Here is a 22,902-nt window from a genome sequence, read left to right on the forward strand (position 1 = left end):
CCCCATTTGGCAGAACAGTAGGACGTTAAACCCCATTCCATTTGATTTCGTGTCCATTTGAAGGAAATCCATCCACGTGGAGGAACTATAACGTTATGTGTATTGCTATGCAATAATCCCGCTGAACGTGTCAAGTTTGTACTTTTGTGTATACAGTGTATTCACCGTCCAAAATAAAACCCCACAAAGAATCTCAATCCACATGGAAGAAGTAACACGTTATACGCATTGTTATGCAATAAGTCCGCTGAATGTGTCAGTTTTGTATTTGTGTGCACAATGTATTCAACGTCGAAAAAATAATCGAACCCCATGGGACAAAGAATCTAACAAATTGTTTTCTCATGTCCATTTGATAAAGCTTCACCCACGTTATGCGTAGGCTTTTGTTATCCAATAATCCGAGTATGTGTGTGTTTGTGTGTACAGTATATTCCTCCGCCCAAACACAAAGAACCTAACAACTGTTTGCATCGTGTCCATTTGCAGAAACTCCATCCACGTGATTTTATCATGGAGGAAGGAACACGTTATGTGTATTGTTATCTGAATAAATGACATGCTCATGACTATTATCATATTGATATCCGCCATGTTTCTATACCAGAATAATCAACAACAACATGTATAAAACGTATGGTATCTTTGTTTGGTTGCTATGCTTCTTCAGAGTGTTGTATCACTCTGGAGCAACAGGTGTTGTGAATCGAGCACTCCTATCACATAAATAAACTTAGTTCAATATTAGGGTAATCAAGTACACTGTCTGTTATTGATATATTGTAAATCATATTGTCAATAAAACAAACAAATGCAATTGATAAACCTGGGCGCCATTATTTATATTTCAATCTATTATTGTCAGTAGCAGTCACGGGGGCTCAGTGGGTATGGCGCTTGCTCGCTGACCAAGATGTTCTATTATTGTCAATAGGAGTCATCGAGGCTCTGTGAGGTTGGCGCTAGGTCGCTGGACAGGATTTTCCGGGTTCAATATTTTCTTGTCAGTAGGAGTCAGTGACTGGCGATTGCTCGCTGACCTGGATTTCTATTTTTGTCAGTAAGGGCCACAGAGGCTCCGCGGGTATGACGCTTGCTCGCTGAGCAGGATATTCTATTTTTGCCAGTAAGAGTCACGGAGGCTCAGTGAGTATGGCGACTGCTCGCGGAACGGGATGTTCTATTTTTTTCAGCAAGAGTCACGGAGGCTCCGTGAGTATGGCGTTTGATCGCTAACCAGGGTGTCATATTATTGTCAGTAGGAGTCATCGAGACTCCGTGAGTATAGCGCTTACTCGCTTACCATGTGGGTTCTATTATTGTCAGTAAGAGTTAGGGAGGCTTCGCGAGTATGGCGCTTGCTCGTTCACCAGGGTGTTCTATTTTTGTTAGTAAGAGTCACGGATTCTCCGTGAGTATTGCACTTACTCGCTGACCGGGAAATTCTATTTTTGTCAGAGTCACGGAGGCTCCGCGGGTATGACGATTCCTCGCTGACCAGGATTTTCTAATTTTGTCAGTAAGAGTTACGGAAGCTCCGCGATGTATGGCGCTGGCTTGCTGATCAGTTTGTTCTGGGTTTAATCTATTATTGTCAGTAGGAGTTAGGGTTAGGTATGCCCGTTTTCATTAACTTGGTTGGGTCAGAACAGTAGGACGTAAAAACCCATTTAATTTCACTGTTGTCAACTAGATGTAGTTCTACCAATTTTAACGAGTGTATTCAATAAATCATTTTACACGACGAAAATTCTAAATAATATCATATAAACCAAAAATTGTTAACAAAATCTTAAAAGTAAACAATTGTTAACAAAATCTTAAAAGTAAAAAAATTGTTAACAAAATCTTAAAAGTAAACGATTGTAACAAAATCTTAAAAGTAAACAATTGTTAACAAAATCTTAAAAGTAAACGATTGTAACAAAATCCATTCAGCTTTCAGCGCCAGTGGCTGCACAAAGCATGGAACGATTGCACAGATTTGCAATGTGTAATATGGACATATATTGTCGCAAACGTTTCCCCTGCCCACCCACAAGCACTGTGCCGGTAATCTATCATCCGATACGTGGTTGGAAATGTCTATTTCTGATGAGATACTTGCCAATTATTCGCCGTTGAAACCATTACACCAGTGGCTAACGCCAACGTTATTCAATTCCTTCTACTAAAATATTCAAATAGTTTGTTTTAGAGTGAAAAGCTAACACTTTAAACTCATTCTACTTATAAATTGAAATAGTTTGTTTTAATGTGAAAATCTAAAACCTCAAATTCCTTCTACTTATATATTCAAATAGTTTCTTTTACTGTGAAAATCTAACACCACAAATCAGTTCTTGTTTGAATACGCCCATTTACGAACTCTTCACGACTGCGTATCTACTTGGGCGGTCGCTCATTTATCTTTCCAATGTCATTACGCATATTTGTTCTTCAATTCAACCAATGGATTTTATTTCTTTATTGATTTCGTATTGATTATTCCGAATGAAAGATTGATTGTCTGTTGACGTAGTATATGGTTTTATTTCTAGTCAAGAACAAGCCATATTTGCGCTAGAAAAAAACATTAGATCGACTTAAATGAAATTAGAATTTTTTTTATTTCATTTCCCTATCATGGGACGTTAAGAGTATCTTTGTTTCGTAACATAAAGGGGTGTTGGGTGTTTTAACGCGTGCTCTATAGATCGTAAGGTATGCCAGTGAGTCAAGTGGTATGGTTTCGATTCCTAGCTTGTAAATGACAAGGAGTAGGGTTGCCTTCCAATCTCGTGGGTTTTTGGAGCCCTGCTTCTACCATTTTTATCCCACAGCTCAAGACTCCTACACGCAAGCGAATTATTGAAATAAAATTGAACCATATGTTAGTCCCCAAATGACCTAATGTCGAGTGGACGCGTAACCCACTTACGGTGGGGATGATTAACGCGTGTGCGCTGCATCATCAATTCTGTCATTGGGTCAAGAGACGTGGTTTCGATTCCCCGCTTGTACGTGACAAGGAGTAAGGTCGACTGTCCAACCTCGTGGGTTTTCTCCGGGTCCTTCGGTTTCCTCGTACTGCTTAAGACCCCTACGCGCAAGCGAATTAATGACATGAAATTGAACAAAATGTTAGCCCCGAAATAACCTAAGAGGGGGACGTTAAGTCTCTCTCTCTCTCTCTCTCTCTCTCTCCAACCTGATTAGTGTATATTGTACTTTAAACCGTACCACCAACATCGGTTGTGATCTTAAACAACTCCTAGAACTAGATTTACAATTATTCCAAGTCAAACATTCTTAGAAATTGATTATATGTCAACTGGTGCAGTCTGGCGTGTAATGAACGTTACTTCAGTTTTCTGCAAATTTCCATTATCATGACACCATTGATGGTATTGTGTTTTGAAAACTTTATTTTATTCCTGTGCGTGGCTGTAATGGCCGCTTTCTGAGATCAAGGATGAAAATTGGACAGCTTTATCGTTCTGGTGGTCAGTCACCTTTAAGATAAGATGGTCGTATTTATAAACAAGATTAGACACGTGTTATGACTTTAAAACTTCAATTCAATTTAATTTTACGCTTTTATTCATTATTCAGATTCCGGGTTTTTTTTTACTTAAATCCGGTTATATTTTCTATTGAAATTTGTGTAAAGGAAATTTGTTTTTCATCCCTTGAAGAAACAATAATATTGATATAGATGTTTACAAAGTAGGAGCGAATACTGAATATCGTTCAAAAAAAGAAATGTATTAAGAAAAATTTAACGTACGTGGGCTTTATTTTGCAACAAAAATAAACAATACCTTTTATTATTTGAAGTATATTCATAAAGGTCAAATCACTTCGGGTTTTTTCTCACAAAGACTCAAAATAGGATTTTCTAAATTGTTTATAAAGATTTGTTTGTGATAATATTATTTTACCATGGTTTGTAAGATCGTACTCTTTCTATCATTGAAGTTTTCCAATTCACGCTGGCTCAGCAACAAAGCGAGAGGGAGAGAGTACTGGGTGCGGTGTTGAACCAGAAAGTGCCTCGGGATTTTCAAGCGTGGATTCGTGGTACTGGGTGGAGTGTCGGGCAAGGACCGGTGTCTAGTCGTCGGAATGAGACAAGCAACCGAGGCCTGCTCGTAAGATTTAGCTCATATTAAACTGCATATGCCCGTCTTCATTATCCCGCCTGGTGCAGAACAGTATGACGTCAGTTTATCTATACTTTATTGTTTTAATCGGTATCCATTTTCATTTAATGTTGGTTAAGTGGGTAAGATGTTGACTCGCTAGCCTGGAGGTCGCGTGTTTGATCCATGCATTGGCCGAGAAAGTTCATCGTGATTTTCCGACGTGGCTTCCCCTTGTCAGTGTTGCAGGACATCGGGCCTGACAAGAACAGCTGTCTATTCATTCGGATGGTACGAAAACCCAAGGTCGCATGTATACATTGGCATGCACGCAAAAGACCCCTTGGCAGTTGAAAGTCGATATAAGAATAGGCCAAAGTGCCGCTGCCCGGGCAAAATTTCCCTCATAGCACACTGTATGGCGTATGCCCGTCTTTATTATATAGCCCAATCGGAGCAGAGCAGCAGGACGTTAAACCCCATTTCATTTTATTTCATTTATATAATGTACAATTTATATTTGTATATTTTTATATACCTGGTTACGGCAAACCTTTGGCCTCACCTGTAAGTTCAAATAATACACAAATAATTGATACAGATGGGGGTTGTATTTGGCATTCTGTCTATTTCGTACATTTTTTTGACAATTACTATTTGTGATTAGTGTCAGTACATCCGGTGAAGATGTAGATCTTGACATTTTAAATTCGTAATTGCCATCTTTTCTATAGCAACTTCATTATATTAGGCCAAACCAAATTGATTTACTGTTCTTCGGTATCTAGAAAACTAAATTGCCACTTGAATCACGTGACAGATGCTTTGTTTAAAATTTCAAAACTTAAAGGGTTGGAAATGAAAGCCTTTAAACAATGCAACCAAGTAGTTTTGTTTTTTAAACATACATTAGGCAAGAGCTAAATCTGCCTATTTCAGATCTTTCTTAAGGTCCCATTTGTTGCTCGACTTCAATTCATAATTTAACCATGAACTGGATGATCGAGACTATGTTTTTTTTATCGTACAGACTTTAGTAATGAAGATCGAGGCTAGGCCGAAATTTCAGTCGCTTAATTCTCGGTTCATAGTGGATCAATTTGACTGATATTTTCAGCAAATTGCCTTTACATTATCTAGTTTTTAACTATTATAGTGAGAACTGTCAGCTGTTTATCTTATCTCCCATAATGTATCTTTAAACGAGTCATTTCCCTCGAAGAAATAAGAAGAAAACCTTTTACAGGTGTCCTCGAAGAACAGTTTCCTCCCACAGCTAAAGACCCTACACGGAAGCGAATTCTGGAAATAATATTGAACCATATGTTAGTCCCGAAATGACCTGGTTTGTGTCGGTAGGACGTTAAATCCCATTTCTCTGTCTTGTTCCCGAAAATCACATTGGTGTGGCCTTACTTGAGGTATGCAACCCCCTACCTGTTTAGTATATATCATAATGTTGGTACTTACACAGTCGTCGAAATGATTAATATACTAGAAAACATGAGATTCTTATATCACAGGTGGGGTAAATTATTTCAGAGTTAAAAGAGAGCCGAGTTAATGATTTCGACGTATTTTATACGCGGGAGTTTTATAAATAATTACACATGTAAAGGCGTGTTATATTATACCTGTGATAATCTAAAAAATACTAATTCTGCTCTAATATGAAATAATAAATTGTTCTTAATAAGTAATGTTTACCTGTGAAAAGAAAATAAAAATATATGTAACTTATATTCAATATGCGAACTTGCATTTCAACGGTCATTCGATTACAAAATACGGTATTAACTTTAAAGAAATATTATGCGAGAGCTAAACTTGCTTATCTTATATCAATTATTATAATACAGACATTTGTGCGCACGGCCATCGGGTGGCTTAGATATTGAGTAGATTAGACAATTCCCGCCATATCTGCATTAAACGGTAAAATCGTCGAATACTGCCACTGAAAGGACTTATTTGCGAAACTTAGTTTAGTTTCAGGGGAATGATACTCACAATCGAGAATCTGAATTGTGACAATTTCTTCTCAAAACTTCAAACATTCATAACTTCAGTCAGAATAAAGTAATTTGAGCGAACTTTGCAATATGTTCGTCATTTCATTATCTACTTTGGACCTGTTATCGCAAGAACGACAAGCCCTCCCTCACGAATAGGAAGATGAAGGATAGTTTTAAACACAATTGCCCCAAAAAGGCGAGGATGATGGCGGATGATTAAAATTTCAGTGCGTGTAGGAAAGGCTTATGCCAGTGTCAGAACTAATTATATACCTTGGCTGGGGGCCCGCCATCTTCAATAGAAGGCTTGATCCCGCTTTAACTCCGTACATCTTATCAAGGCCTTCACGTAATACCCTACAATTTCGGCCTATCAGATTACTCGATCATCGTAAATACCAGGTCTCACGCTTTCCAGCTAAAATGTCTACCTGTGATAATCGAGTCGCAAAGTTCAAAGTTGGTTCAATGTCAAGGTTTCTGTGGAGGTCACTATAGTTGATTTGATTGTCTTAGTGTCACAACTTCTGATTGGACGCTAAAAGAGACAAAACGTAGCTATAAGTTCGGGATTTGAAAAGTAATCTATCAACGTCCTGATGCTGTAAAACTAGCAATCGTTGCTTCAGGAACATGGGGGCCCCTTTTGATGTTGAGGCCCTGGAGTTTCAGTCTGTAAAACCTGCGCGTACATGTATCTTTAAACTTCACGATGCTGTGTGTTTGATTAATTAATGAATTCGATCTTGTACGATTAGTATAAAACTATATTCAAGACCAATACACATTAATTACCTTTATGCAGCAATTGGGTAACCTCAAACATGTTATGATTCTGTTTTAGTTGTAACATATTTATTCACTCTGCACGTGTTTGAATTTGAAAGAAGTTTTATTTCCATGTAATATATTATTATTCCAAACTCATTTTCATCTGTTAATAATGTAAACGAGTTTATAATTTTTAACGAATAGTTCTACATGTAATATTGGTGCTGGGAAATAAATTGACTTATATATATCAAATTAATACTGGCCCAGATGAACAAATACTGGCACCTTTATTACTCTTCATTTAAATAAGAACGGTGAAGTGTGCAATTTGTTTGCGATATTACCGGACGTCAACCCAAGTTTGTAGAGCTGAATACTAATGATTGCACTTAAGGATAGTGGGTTTTCTTTAACGTTATGACCGAAGTCATTTCTAACGACGGGAAAATAGTAGAGGATGGGTAAGTTACATATACTTTAAAATATGAGAGAGAGAGAGAGAGAGAGAGAGAGAGAGAGGGGGGGGTAACTTCCACTCCACAAAAGCTAGGTCATTTCGGGACTAACACATGGTTCAATTTTACGACAATAATTCGCTTGTGCGTAGGGGTCTTTGCCAGTGGGAGGAAACCGGGTTTTAAAATATGTATGATATGTATGTATGATTACATGAAATGAAATGAAATGACGTTTAACGTCCTACTGTTCTCCTCCGACTGGTCTAATGAAGACCGGACATACGCCATGCAGTGTGCTATGAGGGAAATTTTGCCTGGACAGCGGTGCTAAGGCTTACTCTTATACCGAATTAAAACTGCCAGTGGATCGCTGACCATAGGTCTCGGATTCGCTACCGGTGTGGGCAAATACATTTTCTTGGGATTTTCCAGTGTGGTTTTCCATTGTCAGTGGTGCAGGACGGAGGTCCTGGCAAGGAACAGCGTCTTGTCTTTCGGACGGGACAAAAAAAATGAGTTCCCTTGTAAACATTGTCCTACACGTAATGAAACCTTGAGAGTTGGAATTCGAATTCGAGCAAAATTTTCCTCGTAGACCATTGCATGGTCCATGCCTGTCTTTATTAGTCTGAGAGGTGCAGAAGATTATTTCTGTTTCATGCAATTATTCCAGAATAAATAGTAGCTAAGAACGGAAGGTAGTGACGAAAACTTCAGAATGAAGTCGCCCATCTTGAAAAATGGATGTTGGATAAAATTCCAAATGTTAACGGTTGAAGCAGATAGATTATATAAAGAATGTTAACTTAATTGCGTCTGTCACGGAAAAGAATAGAAAAAAAATAACAATTAAAGTAAAAGCAAGAGAAAAACATGTGCTGCACCAAATTCACCAAATTAAAAATGGCGGAATCAAGATCAATAGACAATAGATGTTTGTCTTTGATAACAATGAGTTCCAAAAAAAAAAAGGTCGCTTGTTTTGAAATGATACGTTTATCTAATAAAATGCCTTTAAGCTAATTGTAGAATCAGAGCATCGTGGCTGATCGACTTATGCACATTATCAAAGAGGTTATGGCGCCTTCGGGTTGGTTGCTTTGTAAAAGATTATTGTCTTTAGACCTATTTTTGGGTTTGAAAAGACAACAGGCGCATTATTTAGCATAACACTAAAGCTTAACAAATATATAAGTCAATTGGTTTGTTGTTGAGTCGATGTAATGTTGACTTTAATGATTATAAATTCAAATTCTACAATAAGACAAACATGCTTAATCTTTTAGAGCATGGATGTCAAACATGCGGCCCGCGTTCCAGATCCGTGCCGCCAAGTGTCTAAATGTGGCCAGTGGAACAAATTTCAACATACTGACGTGTCGATAATTCTTAGAACTAGCTGTGGAATTCATTTGTTATTGTTTTCGGGTTTCAGTAAAACTGACTTCTGTACTGTTTGTCCTAGATATCTAAGTTGTATGTAATACAAGAGAACGTTGTCTTCAATATTGTTAATATTAGTATTGTTGAATTTATATAGCGCTTCATTACACATGAGTGTTTCTAAGCGCTTTGGAAACCAGTCTAGGACGTTTGGTTTTGTTTCTAGAATTCAATAAAGTTCAAGGACGTTTGACTTTGTTTTTAGAATTTTTGTTCATCTTCGGCCACTTGATGTAAGATTTTAGTTCATGTGGGCCCTGAATCGAATCGACACACCAATCTTTTAGGGGCATTTAGAAACTGGATAGAGTAATAAACTATACTTATGGAAAACACCTTCTAAGTTTGAGGACGACGTTTTGAAGACCATTCTCTTGTGTGTGTTTGAAATAGTTTTTTGGGGACGCCGTTTCGAAGACTGTTCTCTCGTGTGTGTGAAGTATTGTTATTTAACGTCCGCTATCACCGGAAGTGATATCACCAATCATTGTTTCCATGTACATGTTCGTGTATAAACAGGGTGATTCCAGACTGTAATCAACATTCCTACCTGTCAAATTTAAATCAAACGGTGTTGTTTATAATGTATATTGATTATAGATCAACATCAGGAGAAATAGGTAATTTCACTTGTATCGGCGCTTTTAACAGTATTTTGGTGATATTGGAAATTACCGAATATGGGCTCTATAGTGATGTGTTCCTATAGGAGAGAGAGAGAGAGAGAGAGAGAGAGAGAGAGAGGGAGGGGGAATGGGGTTTAACGTCCACTGGACATAGACTACGTCATTTCGGACTAACACATGGTTTAATTTTATTTCAAGAATTCGCTTGCGCCCAGGGGTCTTTAGCAGTGAGAGTTAACGGCCACTCGACACAAACTAGGTCATTTCGGGTCTAAATTCGCTTTTTTGTAGGGGTTGGACAGTGGGAGGAAAGCTGGGGACCCACGAGGCAGGTCAGACGACCATATCCCTTATCACGTGCAAGCGGGGATTCGAAACCAATCCAGGGTTGAAAGATATGATTGGTTTGATCAGCTATATAATATCATCACCTTCATGTTCCGTGTGGGAGACTTGAACAGTTTTGTGGGCCAAAATGCTTATAACCATTACTATTTGAATAAGTACAAGTATGTAGTAGTTATTAGCACTGGGCCCCTCGACCAAAACTGTCCTGATATTCACCGATACACCTCGGAAAGGTGCTAATAAGTTACTTACATCACATTTCTATCGAGTATTGTGAACCAACATGTGAAAAATAGTATTTATCATCGAGTCGTTTCAACCGAAAAGTGACAAATACTTTCTGCTCTTTCATTATTTATCCCTTTCTGAGCCTCACGTTACATTTCATGGTAGAATGATTTCGCTGTGGAGACACCACCTGAGTAGTATTTACACGTGCGTCTTGCTATGATACTCTGAGCGTAAAACAATCACGTGTTTGTTTACACCACACCGTCAAAACATCTTATCTATGGCGTAGAGGACTGCGATATTATTAAATTTAGTGTAAAGGAAATGCGAAACGTGGGTCATTCCTGGTGAAAGTATGCATCGGCGGATGGTTCTTCCGTTGAAATTTATTTGTAATAAAGTTTATGACTTTCTAGGCGTTTTTTTCATCCTGCTTATTATCAATGCCTGCGAAGTGTCCAGCAAGAGAACTGCGCCTTCTATCATCACAATTAATTAAAATAATTATTCAATATTCTAATATATATATTTTGCATATTAATATAAATCAAACCAAATTATAAAATAGATGCCAATTGATATGTATAATAATTGATTTTTGTAATATGTTGTTATGTTAATTTAATGTCATTGTATATGTTTTTGAACTGCCATGTAGTTCCCCCCATTTTGTTTTGTTACTATGATTTTGACTAGTTGTTTCATGTACATTGGTTACAGCCATCGTCTTCATTTGCGATCTGGATCGGACTAAACGTCCGCTACTGATTGCTTGATAGGTATCTAAAACGGTTTAAAAGTATCCGTGTATCAGAAATGAACAGTGCTCTTTCTGTACATTACTGATACTTTTAAGCATGTAATGCGATTAAACAGGACAGTTTTATCAAAGGTTACCAGTGGCAACGAGTAGAAGTGGGATGTAAATGGTAATACAAGCGTTAGGGTGGCTCAGTGGTTCAGGCGCTGACTCTCTAGTCAGTAGATCTCGTGTTCAATAAAGGAAAGTAACTCAAGAAAATGGGGAATATTTGTATGCTGTCTATACTGTATGGTTTGTTCCATCTGTGTTCTTTGTCCAGTTCTCGTGCTGTGTGCAGTTCTCGTTTATTGTCTTTTTCAGAGAAAGACTTCCGCATGCCAATTTATTATAGATTTGGTACTACATATATAACACAAATGATTTGTAATTATTTTTTATTGCAGAATGTGTGCCAAATAAGCATTCACCGCGTATATACCAATATTATGAGTATGGTTCCAATTAAAAACGTTATCAATATATATTTATTGACTATTCATAGATAGACCCTTAAAATATTATTTTAAACTATATGTGTTAATTATACATTATTTGAATAGTCGCTACGTTACACGCATTGTATCGACATTTCTTGCTAAAGACCCCTACGAGCAAGCGAATTATATAATTGAAATAGAACCATGTTAGACCCGAAATAATCTAGTTTGTGTCAGATAGGCGTTAAGCCCCAAGCCCCAATTTCACCAAGCATTCTCAGACTTAAGTTAAGAATTTACTCAAAATTGTTCGCCTTATTTTAAAGGGCCAATCCCGATAATATTTTGGAGAATAAAACTGCTTAATTTTGTATTAAAATCCCTTAAAATCCTCTGCATTAGGGCCGAGCAACTAACTATATGTGATACGTTTTCAAACAACTTGAACCCGTCTGTCTTCATCTGGAAATGGAGACTGGTGTCACAAAGCTGTATTATGCGGTGTGTGGATAAAACCAGACTTTTATTTTATGAAAATAATGTGTTGGTGAAATTTACCTTTCGTTATCAAGTATAGCACATGGGACATTCACTGTATAAACCTCAAAAGGAAGTGGAATCGATTATCAGGTCACTCATCGAAAAAACTGACCCGAAATCTTAAAAGGGTTACGTGCCCGGATAAGCAGTTTTGATATTCACGTCCAAATACCTCAGTATTTTGAGCTAAAATTTTGAGACGGGGTAAATACACCATTCGTCTATATTTTGGCGTTTAAATTTCATACGTACTCGGATTTTTATTTTTCAGACTCTGTTCAAATCGGGATAGTCCCTTTAACTAAAATATAGTTTATAAAACTTTTGTTGTTTTAATGTATCAAATACATCAATAATAAACTATGTGCAAATTTCTGTGTTTCTGGATCAAAAGATATTTCTCATTAACATTGAATGGAAGTTGAATAAATTCTTAACTTAAACATACATTATGCAAGAGCTAAATCTGCCAATTGCAGATCTTTCTTTAGGCCTGAAATGTTATCTAAATTATTAATTAGACATTAATTAACCTATCCATACCATAATCGCTATCCTGCGATCTTTAGTGGATTGTGAGCCGATTTGCTGCATAACTTTCCTTCACGATTTAACGATTAAATGGATAATCCAGACTATGCTTTTTGTCGTACCAACTTTAGTAATGATGATCGAGGCTAGGCGGGAATTTCAATCGCTTAATTCTTGGTTCATAGTGAATCAATTTGAATGAAATTTTCAGCAAATTGTCTTTACATTATCTAGTTTTTAACTATTATAGCGAGAACTGCCAACTCGTTATCTAATCTCCCATAATATACTATTGTCCAAAAGAAAGTATACACTGTGCATTTCGTCCTGCTTCAAACAAAGTCTTTTTTTCCATTTTATGCGGTATTTGGGTACGATGTCAATTTGTTTTGCTATTTATTTGCTTAGAAATATTGAGTTTGGACGCACGAGACATGTTCAGTGTAGTTTTATCACATTTTGTTGATTCAAACAAAACTTAGTTATATTTTTAGTGTGTATACTTTCTTTTGGACATTAGCATATATCTTTAAGTCTGAGAATGTTTTGTGAACTCGGGGGCAAGGTCTCGCTATATATAACTTGTCAGGAACACTCGCTACTGTCATACTGGGTTTATTTATTTGACATCTTTATTCACTCCGACATTTCGGATTGATATTTGACTTAAACGGTTATTTCCTGGACAGTTGCGATTCTGAAAGTAGCTAAGTCTCTAACACAATATCATCCAAAGTCTTCGACATTAAAAACACGACTTATTTGTCAATTTAAATCAACATTGATGTTGTGATCTTACCCGGAAAAGATGGGCTTCTGATATACAATAAACATTTTACCATTGGTATTTCGCCGAACATAAATGATTTCAAATTATAGTAAAAACGGAAACGACTAATTGTAAATCCGTTTATATACATTCATATTACATTATTATATGCGTTGCGACCCATTTGTGTCAATTTCTAGGTTCCAAAGAACAGTTTTAGCACCTTTAACAACCATCGATTGGAAAATATGCACAAACTACAGAGATTTTTTCTCTCATCATAAACATTATTACATAACAATCTGCAAAGTTTAACATTGTCATCATTGGCTAGTACACTTGCATGGCGGTGAATGGACGAGCACTGGCGTTATCGGTCAGCGTGTGGGTAATCATGAACGGGCTAAGATATCACCGGCAGACTGTGGTTGACGTCCTGTAATAATTAACGTGTTTAACGTAACGTGGCATTATTAGACACTTCTGAGTCCGTTATCTCATTGTCATGGTCTTTATAAATATCGTACTTTCAAAAAAATAAAGTTTAGAGGGTTGAACACATGACCTAATTATGGTCGCGAGAATATCTTTTTAAACTGTTTATATTTTGTTACGCCGAATTGTAAGATTAGAGGGTTGAACACATGACCTAATTATGGTCGTCGGAACATCTCTTTAAGATGTTTATATTTTGTTGAATTGTTTAATATACATCGAATTTGTTTTGAGACTGTACAATATATTGATATTCGTTATCACCTTTCAATTGGTTTTTTTTAAAAATCCAATCCACGTATCATACAAGCCCGTGCGGAACGATCGAGAATATCTTTCTGAATTCTTTTGACTTTTGAGATTGTACGCTTTAATAAATCCATATAGAAATAAAATGAGGCAATGACATGGGGTTTTACTTCCAACATATAAGGATTAGCAAGAACTCAAGTACGTAATGTATATATTATTAGCTATCAACATAAACCTAAATCTGTTTTTTTATTCTTCTTAGAATAGCTTAAGAAAACCGATATCTTTATAAAGCAATGAAGAATTGGTTATTGAGTGATGTGTATTGTATTGTTCTAGTTTTGATCGTTGATGTTTTAGACGTTAATACGCTACTTAGTCTAGTATCAAGTTGTCTATAGAGGGACAACTAAGATGATTAATGTGTCTATAACATGATCTAATAAGCATCGACGTTATATCACAGTATAAAACACGTGTTGATTTCATTATAATCACTACTTTCACTTTCGGTTACAATACATCAATTATTTCCTTTATGAATAATAATCAAATTACTGTCTATTAAGAGATTAGAATAGTATAATAAGATGAAATCTCGGTTACTATCTAATATTTCATAGTCCTGGAACATCAACTGATAATAGTGTATATGAAATCTCGGTTACTATGTAATATTTTATGCCCGTGAAAGATATAAATGTATAGAGGATATTTGTCGTTTTAGAGTGAATAACATATTTTATTTCATCGAGAAGCAAGAAAACTTATATTTTCACGAATGCGTAGCATGAGTGAAAATATAAACGTTTTTTTGCTTAGAGATGAAATAAAATATGTTATTCACGACAAAACGACAAATGTTCTATTTATTTTATGATTTTACAATCATTTTAGGTAAAAACAACATGGACTACTGCTAGCCAGTGGAATAACACTTTTATTTCACTGATAAAACACGGTATTCCACTACTGATCATAAAATAAAATTTATTATTCCATATTGTATTCAACTGATATAGTGTGGTGTCGATACTCAAATAACATTATTCAGTGAAATAGTTGTTCATCAATTCTATAAGAATTTGAGAAACAACCGGGGTCCACATCATCTCTCTTTCCCTCTCCCACAGTCTTCTCCGTCAATTTCTAAGGGAGCTTCCCTCTCTCCCTGTACACGGTCTCAGACCACTCCTACTGTTCTGCTCCGACTGGGCTAATGAAGACGGGCATACGCCATACAGTGTACTATGGGGGAAATTTTGCCCGGGCTACTCTTATATCGAATTCCAACTGCCAATGGACCTTTTACGTGCACGCCAATGTGTACACGACCTCGGTTTTTCGTCCCATCCGAACGACTAGACAATCTGGATGAACTTTCTCGGCCAATACAGGGATCGAACACCCGACCTCCAGGCTAGCGAGCCAGCGTCTTACAGACTTAGCTTAAATAGTTGTACATAGTTCATAAGTTCCATCAGAATTTGAGAAACAATCGAGGTCCACTTCATCTCTCTTTCCCTCTCCCGCAGTCTTCTCCGTCCATTTCCAAGGGAGCCCTCTCTCTCCCTGTACACGGTCTCAGACCACTCAATAAGTCGCGGCGATAACAATATACAACCGCCACCACAATCTGTACAGGAATAAAATCACCCCACTCCATCTTTGAGACTATTACAGTTTAATATTTTGAATTCCAACAACTGGGGGGGGGGGGGGGGTGGAGGTGGCCGAATGGTTAGCATGTGCGCGCTGTATTATAGGCTATGTCATTGAGTCAACTGGCGTGATTTCGATTCCCCGGTGGTACGTGACAAGAAGTAGGTCGCCTGTCCAACCTCGTGGGTTTTTCTCCGGGTCCTCTGGTTTCCTCCCACTGCTAAAGACCCCTACCCGCAAGCGAATTATTGAAATAAAATTAAACCATATGTTGGTCCCGAAATGACCTAGTTTGTGTGGACGTTAAACCCCATTTCCCTCTCTCTCTCTCTCTCTCTCTCTCTCTCTCTCTCTCTCTCTCTCCAAAACGTCATTTCCGTAAGTGCAGGGGAATGTCACTATGTGCGAAACAATACCAACAAGACAAACTATGAAATCAAGTGGATGGATCCAGGGGACCAGACGTAAGCCATCCAACCCCGCATGACGTTTTGGAATATATACGTTTCTATTTGATAACACAATAGCCAGCACCTGACTTTTATAGCTTAAACTATAAAATAAAAAATAAATTTTAATTCATTTTCCATCATCTTTTTTAGCGTATGATGCATCCTCTTCTATTACGAAAATCTAATAAATTTATAGATTCAGGCAGAAAAATTATTGAAGACTTCTAAAACGTCTGCAGACGGTTGGCCTTATCTTCCCTTCTACTTTTTTTTATTTTGTCATCAATTTGATGGAAAATAAGTCTCGGTTTAGTAACCCAAATACTTCTTTCTTAATGGAAGCCAGTCAAGTTATCGTGGGGTTTATTTTTACGATGGAAATGATTTTTATGACCTTCAAGCCGTGATCTCGTCTGTAACCCTAGACGGGACTAATCTCTGTATTGTGCAAAGCATCTTGGATCTTTCTTGCTGCCATATTGGAAATTATTAAAACAGGGTCATAACTAACTTATCTCATCCTTCTAGACTATAGTGATAAACAAGTCAGATGATGACATAGCCCCACAAACTAATTCCACTTCTCATTAAAACTACCACTTTATAGCGGCTTTACATTAGTCCTTAAGACTATAAACAAACTGCGTTAGTAGGTGTTGAAATTAAAGGCGTTTTTATCGGTGTTGTTAGGTAGGAAATCTGTCCTAATTATCCCCTTTATCAGTGGTCACCATGCTTGTTTGGGTAGTGAATTTAAATATCTACCGGTACTTATTGCTCCAAGTCATCATATATATTTTTATAACGAGAAAGGCAGAATAGCGTAACGAATCAAGTCAAGTAGAATCATTTTTACCATTATTTATGTGAAAAGGCACGTTTGTTTAATGTGTTAAAAGAAATTTATAACATTTTGGAATTTGATATCACGATAATTGAAATTCATTTGAGAAATGAAATATTTGTAATAGGTATATGAAATAATGGAGCATTACGGGGCGAGGCTGTAAAATGTGTTTATATCGTGTTTGAAGCATCAGAATGATGTAAACTAGACCCCTAACATTCTTTATTTTATTTACTGAGATAATGTAATAGATTATCTCCCCCAGGTGGCGACACCCAGTGTTGCGTATAAATCTAAAATATGATGTGAGGAGGTTATCAGGGCGAATTCAAACAGACGTTACTAAAAAGACACCCGGATATATTTCAACGTTATATATTTGTATATTAATAACTTCATTTTTGTAATATAACTTTCCTTATCAACCCAAGTCAAGCTCCGTCGAACATTAAGATCATTTTCTCACTATGATTTGATTGTCAGGTGTCCATTAGATATTAATTTCAGCTTATTAATCTGTAGAACATTCCAACATTTATCTATACTAATATTTGTGACTGTCGTTTGTCTGTCTGTTTGTCTGTCTGTCTGTTCGGGGTTGGCGGCTACACTAGGTCTGCCCCGAGTCTGAAATTTGGGGTATAGGGGTAGCTCGGAACGGGAAGTAACATAGACCAGGTGGCGTTAATCTATCACTTCCGGTTTGTCATAAACCTGAACGGTATTTAATATATAGTTTGATTTATAAAAAATATATTAGAGATTGTTCATCATAAATTATAAATAAATATGTTTTTTTTCTTATCTTGATAGAGAGAGAGAAATGAGGTTTAACGTCCACTTGACACAAACTAGGTCATTTCGGGATTAACACAAGGTTCAATTTTATTACAATAATTCGCTTGCGCGTATGGGTCTTTAGCAGCGGGAGGAAACCAGGGGACCCAAGGAAAACCCACGAGGTTGGACAGGCGACCCTACTTCTTACCAGTACAACCGGGGATTCGAAACCACGCCAGTCGACTCAATGACAGACGTAATGATACAGCGCGCACGTGCTAACCATTCGGCCATCCCCCCCCCCCCCGACCCCCATCTTGATAAAGAATTTGAGCCGCAGTGGCTTAGTGAGTGAAACGCTGGCTCGCTAACCAGGAGGTCTCGGGTTCGCCCCGGTGTTACCCTTGTCAGCGGAGCAGGACAGAGGGAAGGGTGGCAAGGAAGGACAGTGTCTAGTCGTTCGGATAAAGACGAGTGTATCCTCATCGAAACGTCGCTTAGTATTAAACTCAGTAAATGTGTATCCATAAAAATTGTACATTGTGTTAAAGGACAATATTGGTGTCAGTCATTATTACATATGTGACAGAACTGGTTAAACGCATTCCAAATATAATTTTAACATAGAGATCATTGCTACGGTAGATGCGTAATGAACATTTGAAGAAACGGGAAGTGACGCATAAAATGATAAATACGAGTTATCCTTCTATATAACTGACTAAAATAACGAGCGATAACAGACACACGGCCGAATTTCATTTCACTGATAATTCCGTTGATGATGAAAAGTTGTTATATGAGACTGTGAGATGATATCTGACAATTCAAAAAAAGAATTGATTGTCGCTAGATAAGAGAAAACGAGATTAATAGAAAAGACTCCTGCATTCCCTTGTTTTTATTCATTCTGTATAATAAAAACATGGTAATTTGTTCGTTTTCTCCTCGTATCTCAATTTTCTCAATTATAGCAAGAGATTGTGCGAAGAGAGAGATTGTGTGAAGAGAGAGAGAGAGAGAGCGAGCGAGAGAAAGAGACTTAACGTCCCCCTCGACACAAACTAGGTCATTTCGGGACTAACATTTTGTTCAATTTCATGTCATTAGTTCACTTTCGCGTAGGGGTTTTTAGCCGTGGGAGGAAACCGAACGACCCGGAGAAAACCCATGAGGTTGGACAGGCGACCCTACTCCTTGTCACGTACAAGCGGGAAATCGAAACCACGCCACTTGACCCAACGACAGACTTTATGATGCAACGCACACGCGTTAATCATCCCCACCCCCACGTAAGAGCAAGAAACGAAGAAAACGACCAAGAGAAAACACCATAGTTATGTTTGTTGCACTCAGCTTCATAAAACTGAAAAATTAAAATCAGTTCTTTTTTTTAATATTATGGTATGCATCCCAACTATTGGATGTGGGACGGCCCGGTTATTATTATTTTTTTTTTGCAAACGATTGATTTGGATAACCATGAATTGATTTTCCAATATCCCAGGGGCACTGTTTATACATGGCTCATCTCTAGTAGATACGGTGATGAACCAATAGTATAGAATTGTAACACGGACCGGTTATCCAGACTTCAAAATCACACCAGGGAGAAGATCAACTAGGGACATCTAGTGGTAATTTATACAGGGTCAAATGGTCAAGTACAGCCATTAATCGTGTTTTATTTAAATTTTATTTACTGTCTTATTAGCGATACTACATGTATAAGATTTATCTTCTGACAACTTGGCTCATCTGAAATCCACGTTTTGGCCAACTTGAGTTAGCTGATGATTTATGAAATACAATTTACGGATTTAGGGATTACCAATGGGCATTATCGCTACAAATAACAATAAGGGAGGATTGGGTGGTCTAATGGTCTAACGCGTGTGCTTTAGTTCATAGGGTCTTTTATTGACAAGGAGTAGGGTGGTCTATCCAAGCTCGTAGGTTTTCTCCATAACATTTCTATATGGCATGGAACACATGGAAAATTAGCTATTTTGCAGTTTCCTTATGTAACAAGATTTCAAATCAAATCTGTACGATGTGAAATTATGTAACTCTAACTGTAACACAAATTATGTTTTTGTAACACAACATAAAATATATACATGTCAGGCGAGACGGTTGGAATTATAAGGCGACCAGGACATGACACACATTTCATTCAATTAATATTAGTCTACAGGTAAACAGAATCCTTGAACATAAAGTTACTAACAAGTATAAAGTCCGTATACTCCAGACATTTTAACTCAATTTCGCACCATTCCGGACAGTTGCTACAACAGAAATGCCGACCACGGTTTATGGTCGTTCTAGACGTATATTATCACCAAAAAAAAAGTCCTAGTCCGAAATCTGTGCCCAAATGCGTTAAATTGGTAAAAATCCAAAATGGACACCAGTTTTTACTAGAAATTGACAGTTTTTATCCAGTTATCATAATATGATCGAGTTTCCATACACATTTGGTGATTAGTTATACCGCGGAGTTAATAATTCTAGATGGCGGTCAGTTTTGGCGGGAAAATTCGAACTTTACAAAATGATCACATTTGGTGTCAAAATATATGTTTTGGAGGCAGCTGATTCCATTTTTGACACATTTTCTCATCTTGGTAATTAACTGGTTCGCCTGGGTCAAAATATGTGGAAATCCCCTTATTTGGGGATTAAGAGTAGTCGATTTAGCCTCAGATCTAATACTATGACATTCATTAAGCATAAACTAGTAGCATGCACGGTTCAATAAGGCACCGCCTTAGTGTTCTTTAGCAATTAAACAGGTATTTGGATATTAGTTTAGTTTTAATCAGGTGAAATTTTGGAACCAGACCTTGTTGCATACACTAGGCAATCTCCTTCTTGTTGTTTTAAGGGCGAAACTCTTCAAGAAAAGTATAAAGCTCCACGTCGCTTATTTAACTTTGTGTGTTTTCACCGGGTCCGTCGGTTTATTCCAACTGCTATAGACCCCTTACTCGCAACCGAATTATTGAAATAAAATTGAACCATAAGTCTTTCCTCCCTCTCTCTCCATTTCTATGGAATCGTCATCGTGTATCAAATGAAATACATATCTAGTCCCAAAGTCACTTTATTAAAGAATTGTTTCGCACAGTGAAGTGAAAGCTGTATGCTATTATATAATAAAAATTCAAATAAAATATATTCAATTTGTGTTCTTTTAAAGATAATTTTTGTCTGAGCATAATCCACGCGGGGCATCTGGCAATTGACTATGTTTTTTACACGGTAACATTTCAACAAGATATTCAAGCAAAAACTTAATGTTTCGCACCGTGAATTGGAAGCTGCATTCTATAAATTTGAATAAAATATCTTCATGTCGCGTTCTCTTAGAGATATTTGTCTAGGGAGCATGTAGAGACGTAAAGACTTTCTTGATGTCTGATTCATGAATCGAGGAAAGTAACGTTTGAAATAATGACGGAACCATCATGATAGAAAGGCGGATAAACGGCGATTCGTGAGATGTGAAGCCAGGCTTCACCATTTTACACTTCAGCTAAAATCAATACTCTGCATCCTTTTGTAATGTTTTGTTTTGTCTTGCCGCATATTATGTTTCCTTTGAAATAAACCCAGGATTTATTTTGATGATTGGGGTAACGATGTTTATATATTGCTCGTTTTATGTGATCTGAAGGGTGTATCTTAATATCTGAATACATCAAGTTTAACAAGGTTCTTTTTAAATAGGCAATCGATTCGTATAAATCGTTTAAAGTATACCTATGATGTTGCGTAAACCAATTAAAAACTCCTGCTAATTTGAGAGAGAGAGAGAGAGAGAGAGATTTTGGGACTAACATACGATCAATCAATTTTAGTTGAAATAATTTGGACTATGGGAGGAAACCGGAGGACCCGGAGAAAACCAACGATGTTAGACCGGCGATCCTACCCCTTGTCACGTACGAGTGGGGAAACGCAACCACTCCAACCGACTTAAGGACAGACCTGCTGATCTAAAGCGAATGCATTAAACCATTCGGCCACCCAAACCCCTATTATTTTACACGGAACTATTCTGAAAATGGACTGGAATCGTAACACGAGACACAGATTCAGTAGATCGGATATCTTGTAGGTGGCCAATCGTTTCAAGACAATGATGCCATTGATCTAACTGTAACGTGTCTAGAGTCTCCATGGGATGGTATCGTGAAAGGGTTAACAGAATTTCATTGTTTTTGTAAATTGACAAGGACAACAGGAACAACCATTTTCTCGTCTATTGACCTTTAAACGGTTACGAATTAGACTGAACAGAAAACAGAACAACCAGATGGTTTCCCAGTAATACTACCGTTACTATACTGGCCGTATTTCCTTTAATAAACATGCCTTTTTTATATATAAAAAAAATACAAACAACATTTAAATTCAAATTGTATATGAACAGGGATTTGGGAACAGGCATAGCCTATGTTAAACCCCTAAACACGCTTTCAGATAATGCTCACAATCAGGAGCGGGCTGGGTAGCTCTGGGCCCTCGGACCAACTGGGACCCAATCGCTGTGAAGAATACGTGACATCATAAGAAAACGAAACTAGCTTGATTCACCTTTCCCCACACACCACGCATCCATCATTTTTCTTCTCTCTGGTTTTTAAAAATGATGTTCTACATATTTCTATATTTAAACAACAGATAAATAACGATGGCAGTTTCTAGTTTAAGCCCCTTTCACATATGACACTATAGATTTCGTTCATGACTATCACTGACGGAACCGGAACAATAAATTGTCAACTGGAAAAAATAGAAACGTGGCTTATACATAGTGTCAACACAAAATAAGCCAATCTGACCGATTTAATAAAAACATCACCATTTTAATATTTGTAGATCTTGAAGTATTAATGACGCCACTAAGACATTCTTTACTTTAGGGTAGCGCTTGAAGGTGGTCATCTATTTTTATTTTTAAACAAAATTTGCCCCATTCTGTTGTTAGAATATATAACCAGCTTACAATTTATGCCATCCTTTAGTTGAACTGAAATAAATCAAGGTGCATCGATCGAATTTAGGTAATACTGGCACAGGTTAATAATGACAATTAATCCTAAATCGAACCCATTTTACCTGTACCTATTTCACCTGTATTTTCCCTTAACGTGCCATTTTACCAGTCCCATTGTTACCGACTACATCTCGTATTTTTGAGCACATATAGCTGCCTTTGATAAGGAACTGTTATCAATTTTATGGATGCATTTTACCTATTTAAAATATCATCAAGATGCACGCCTTATGTAGGGATGTCAGCCA

General features: G+C 37.2%; 1 protein-coding gene across 2 annotated transcripts in view; it reads left to right on the forward strand.

The window, feature by feature from the left end:
- Positions 1 to 7,247: 7,247 nt before the first annotated feature.
- LOC126811755 (short transient receptor potential channel 7) overlaps positions 7,248 to 22,902 on the forward strand; it is a 164,377-nt gene continuing 148,722 nt past the window's right edge. For both annotated transcript variants that reach the window (XM_050537642.2, XM_050537641.2), the window contains exon 1: positions 7,248 to 7,374. In XM_050537642.2, the coding sequence (XP_050393599.1) occupies positions 7,331 to 7,374 (44 nt within the window). In that variant the 5' untranslated portion in view covers positions 7,248 to 7,330. The remainder of the gene's footprint in view (positions 7,375 to 22,902) is intronic.

This window comes from Patella vulgata, chromosome 2 (genome assembly GCF_932274485.2).
Source record: "Patella vulgata chromosome 2, xgPatVulg1.2, whole genome shotgun sequence".
NCBI lineage: Eukaryota > Metazoa > Mollusca > Gastropoda > Patellidae > Patella > Patella vulgata.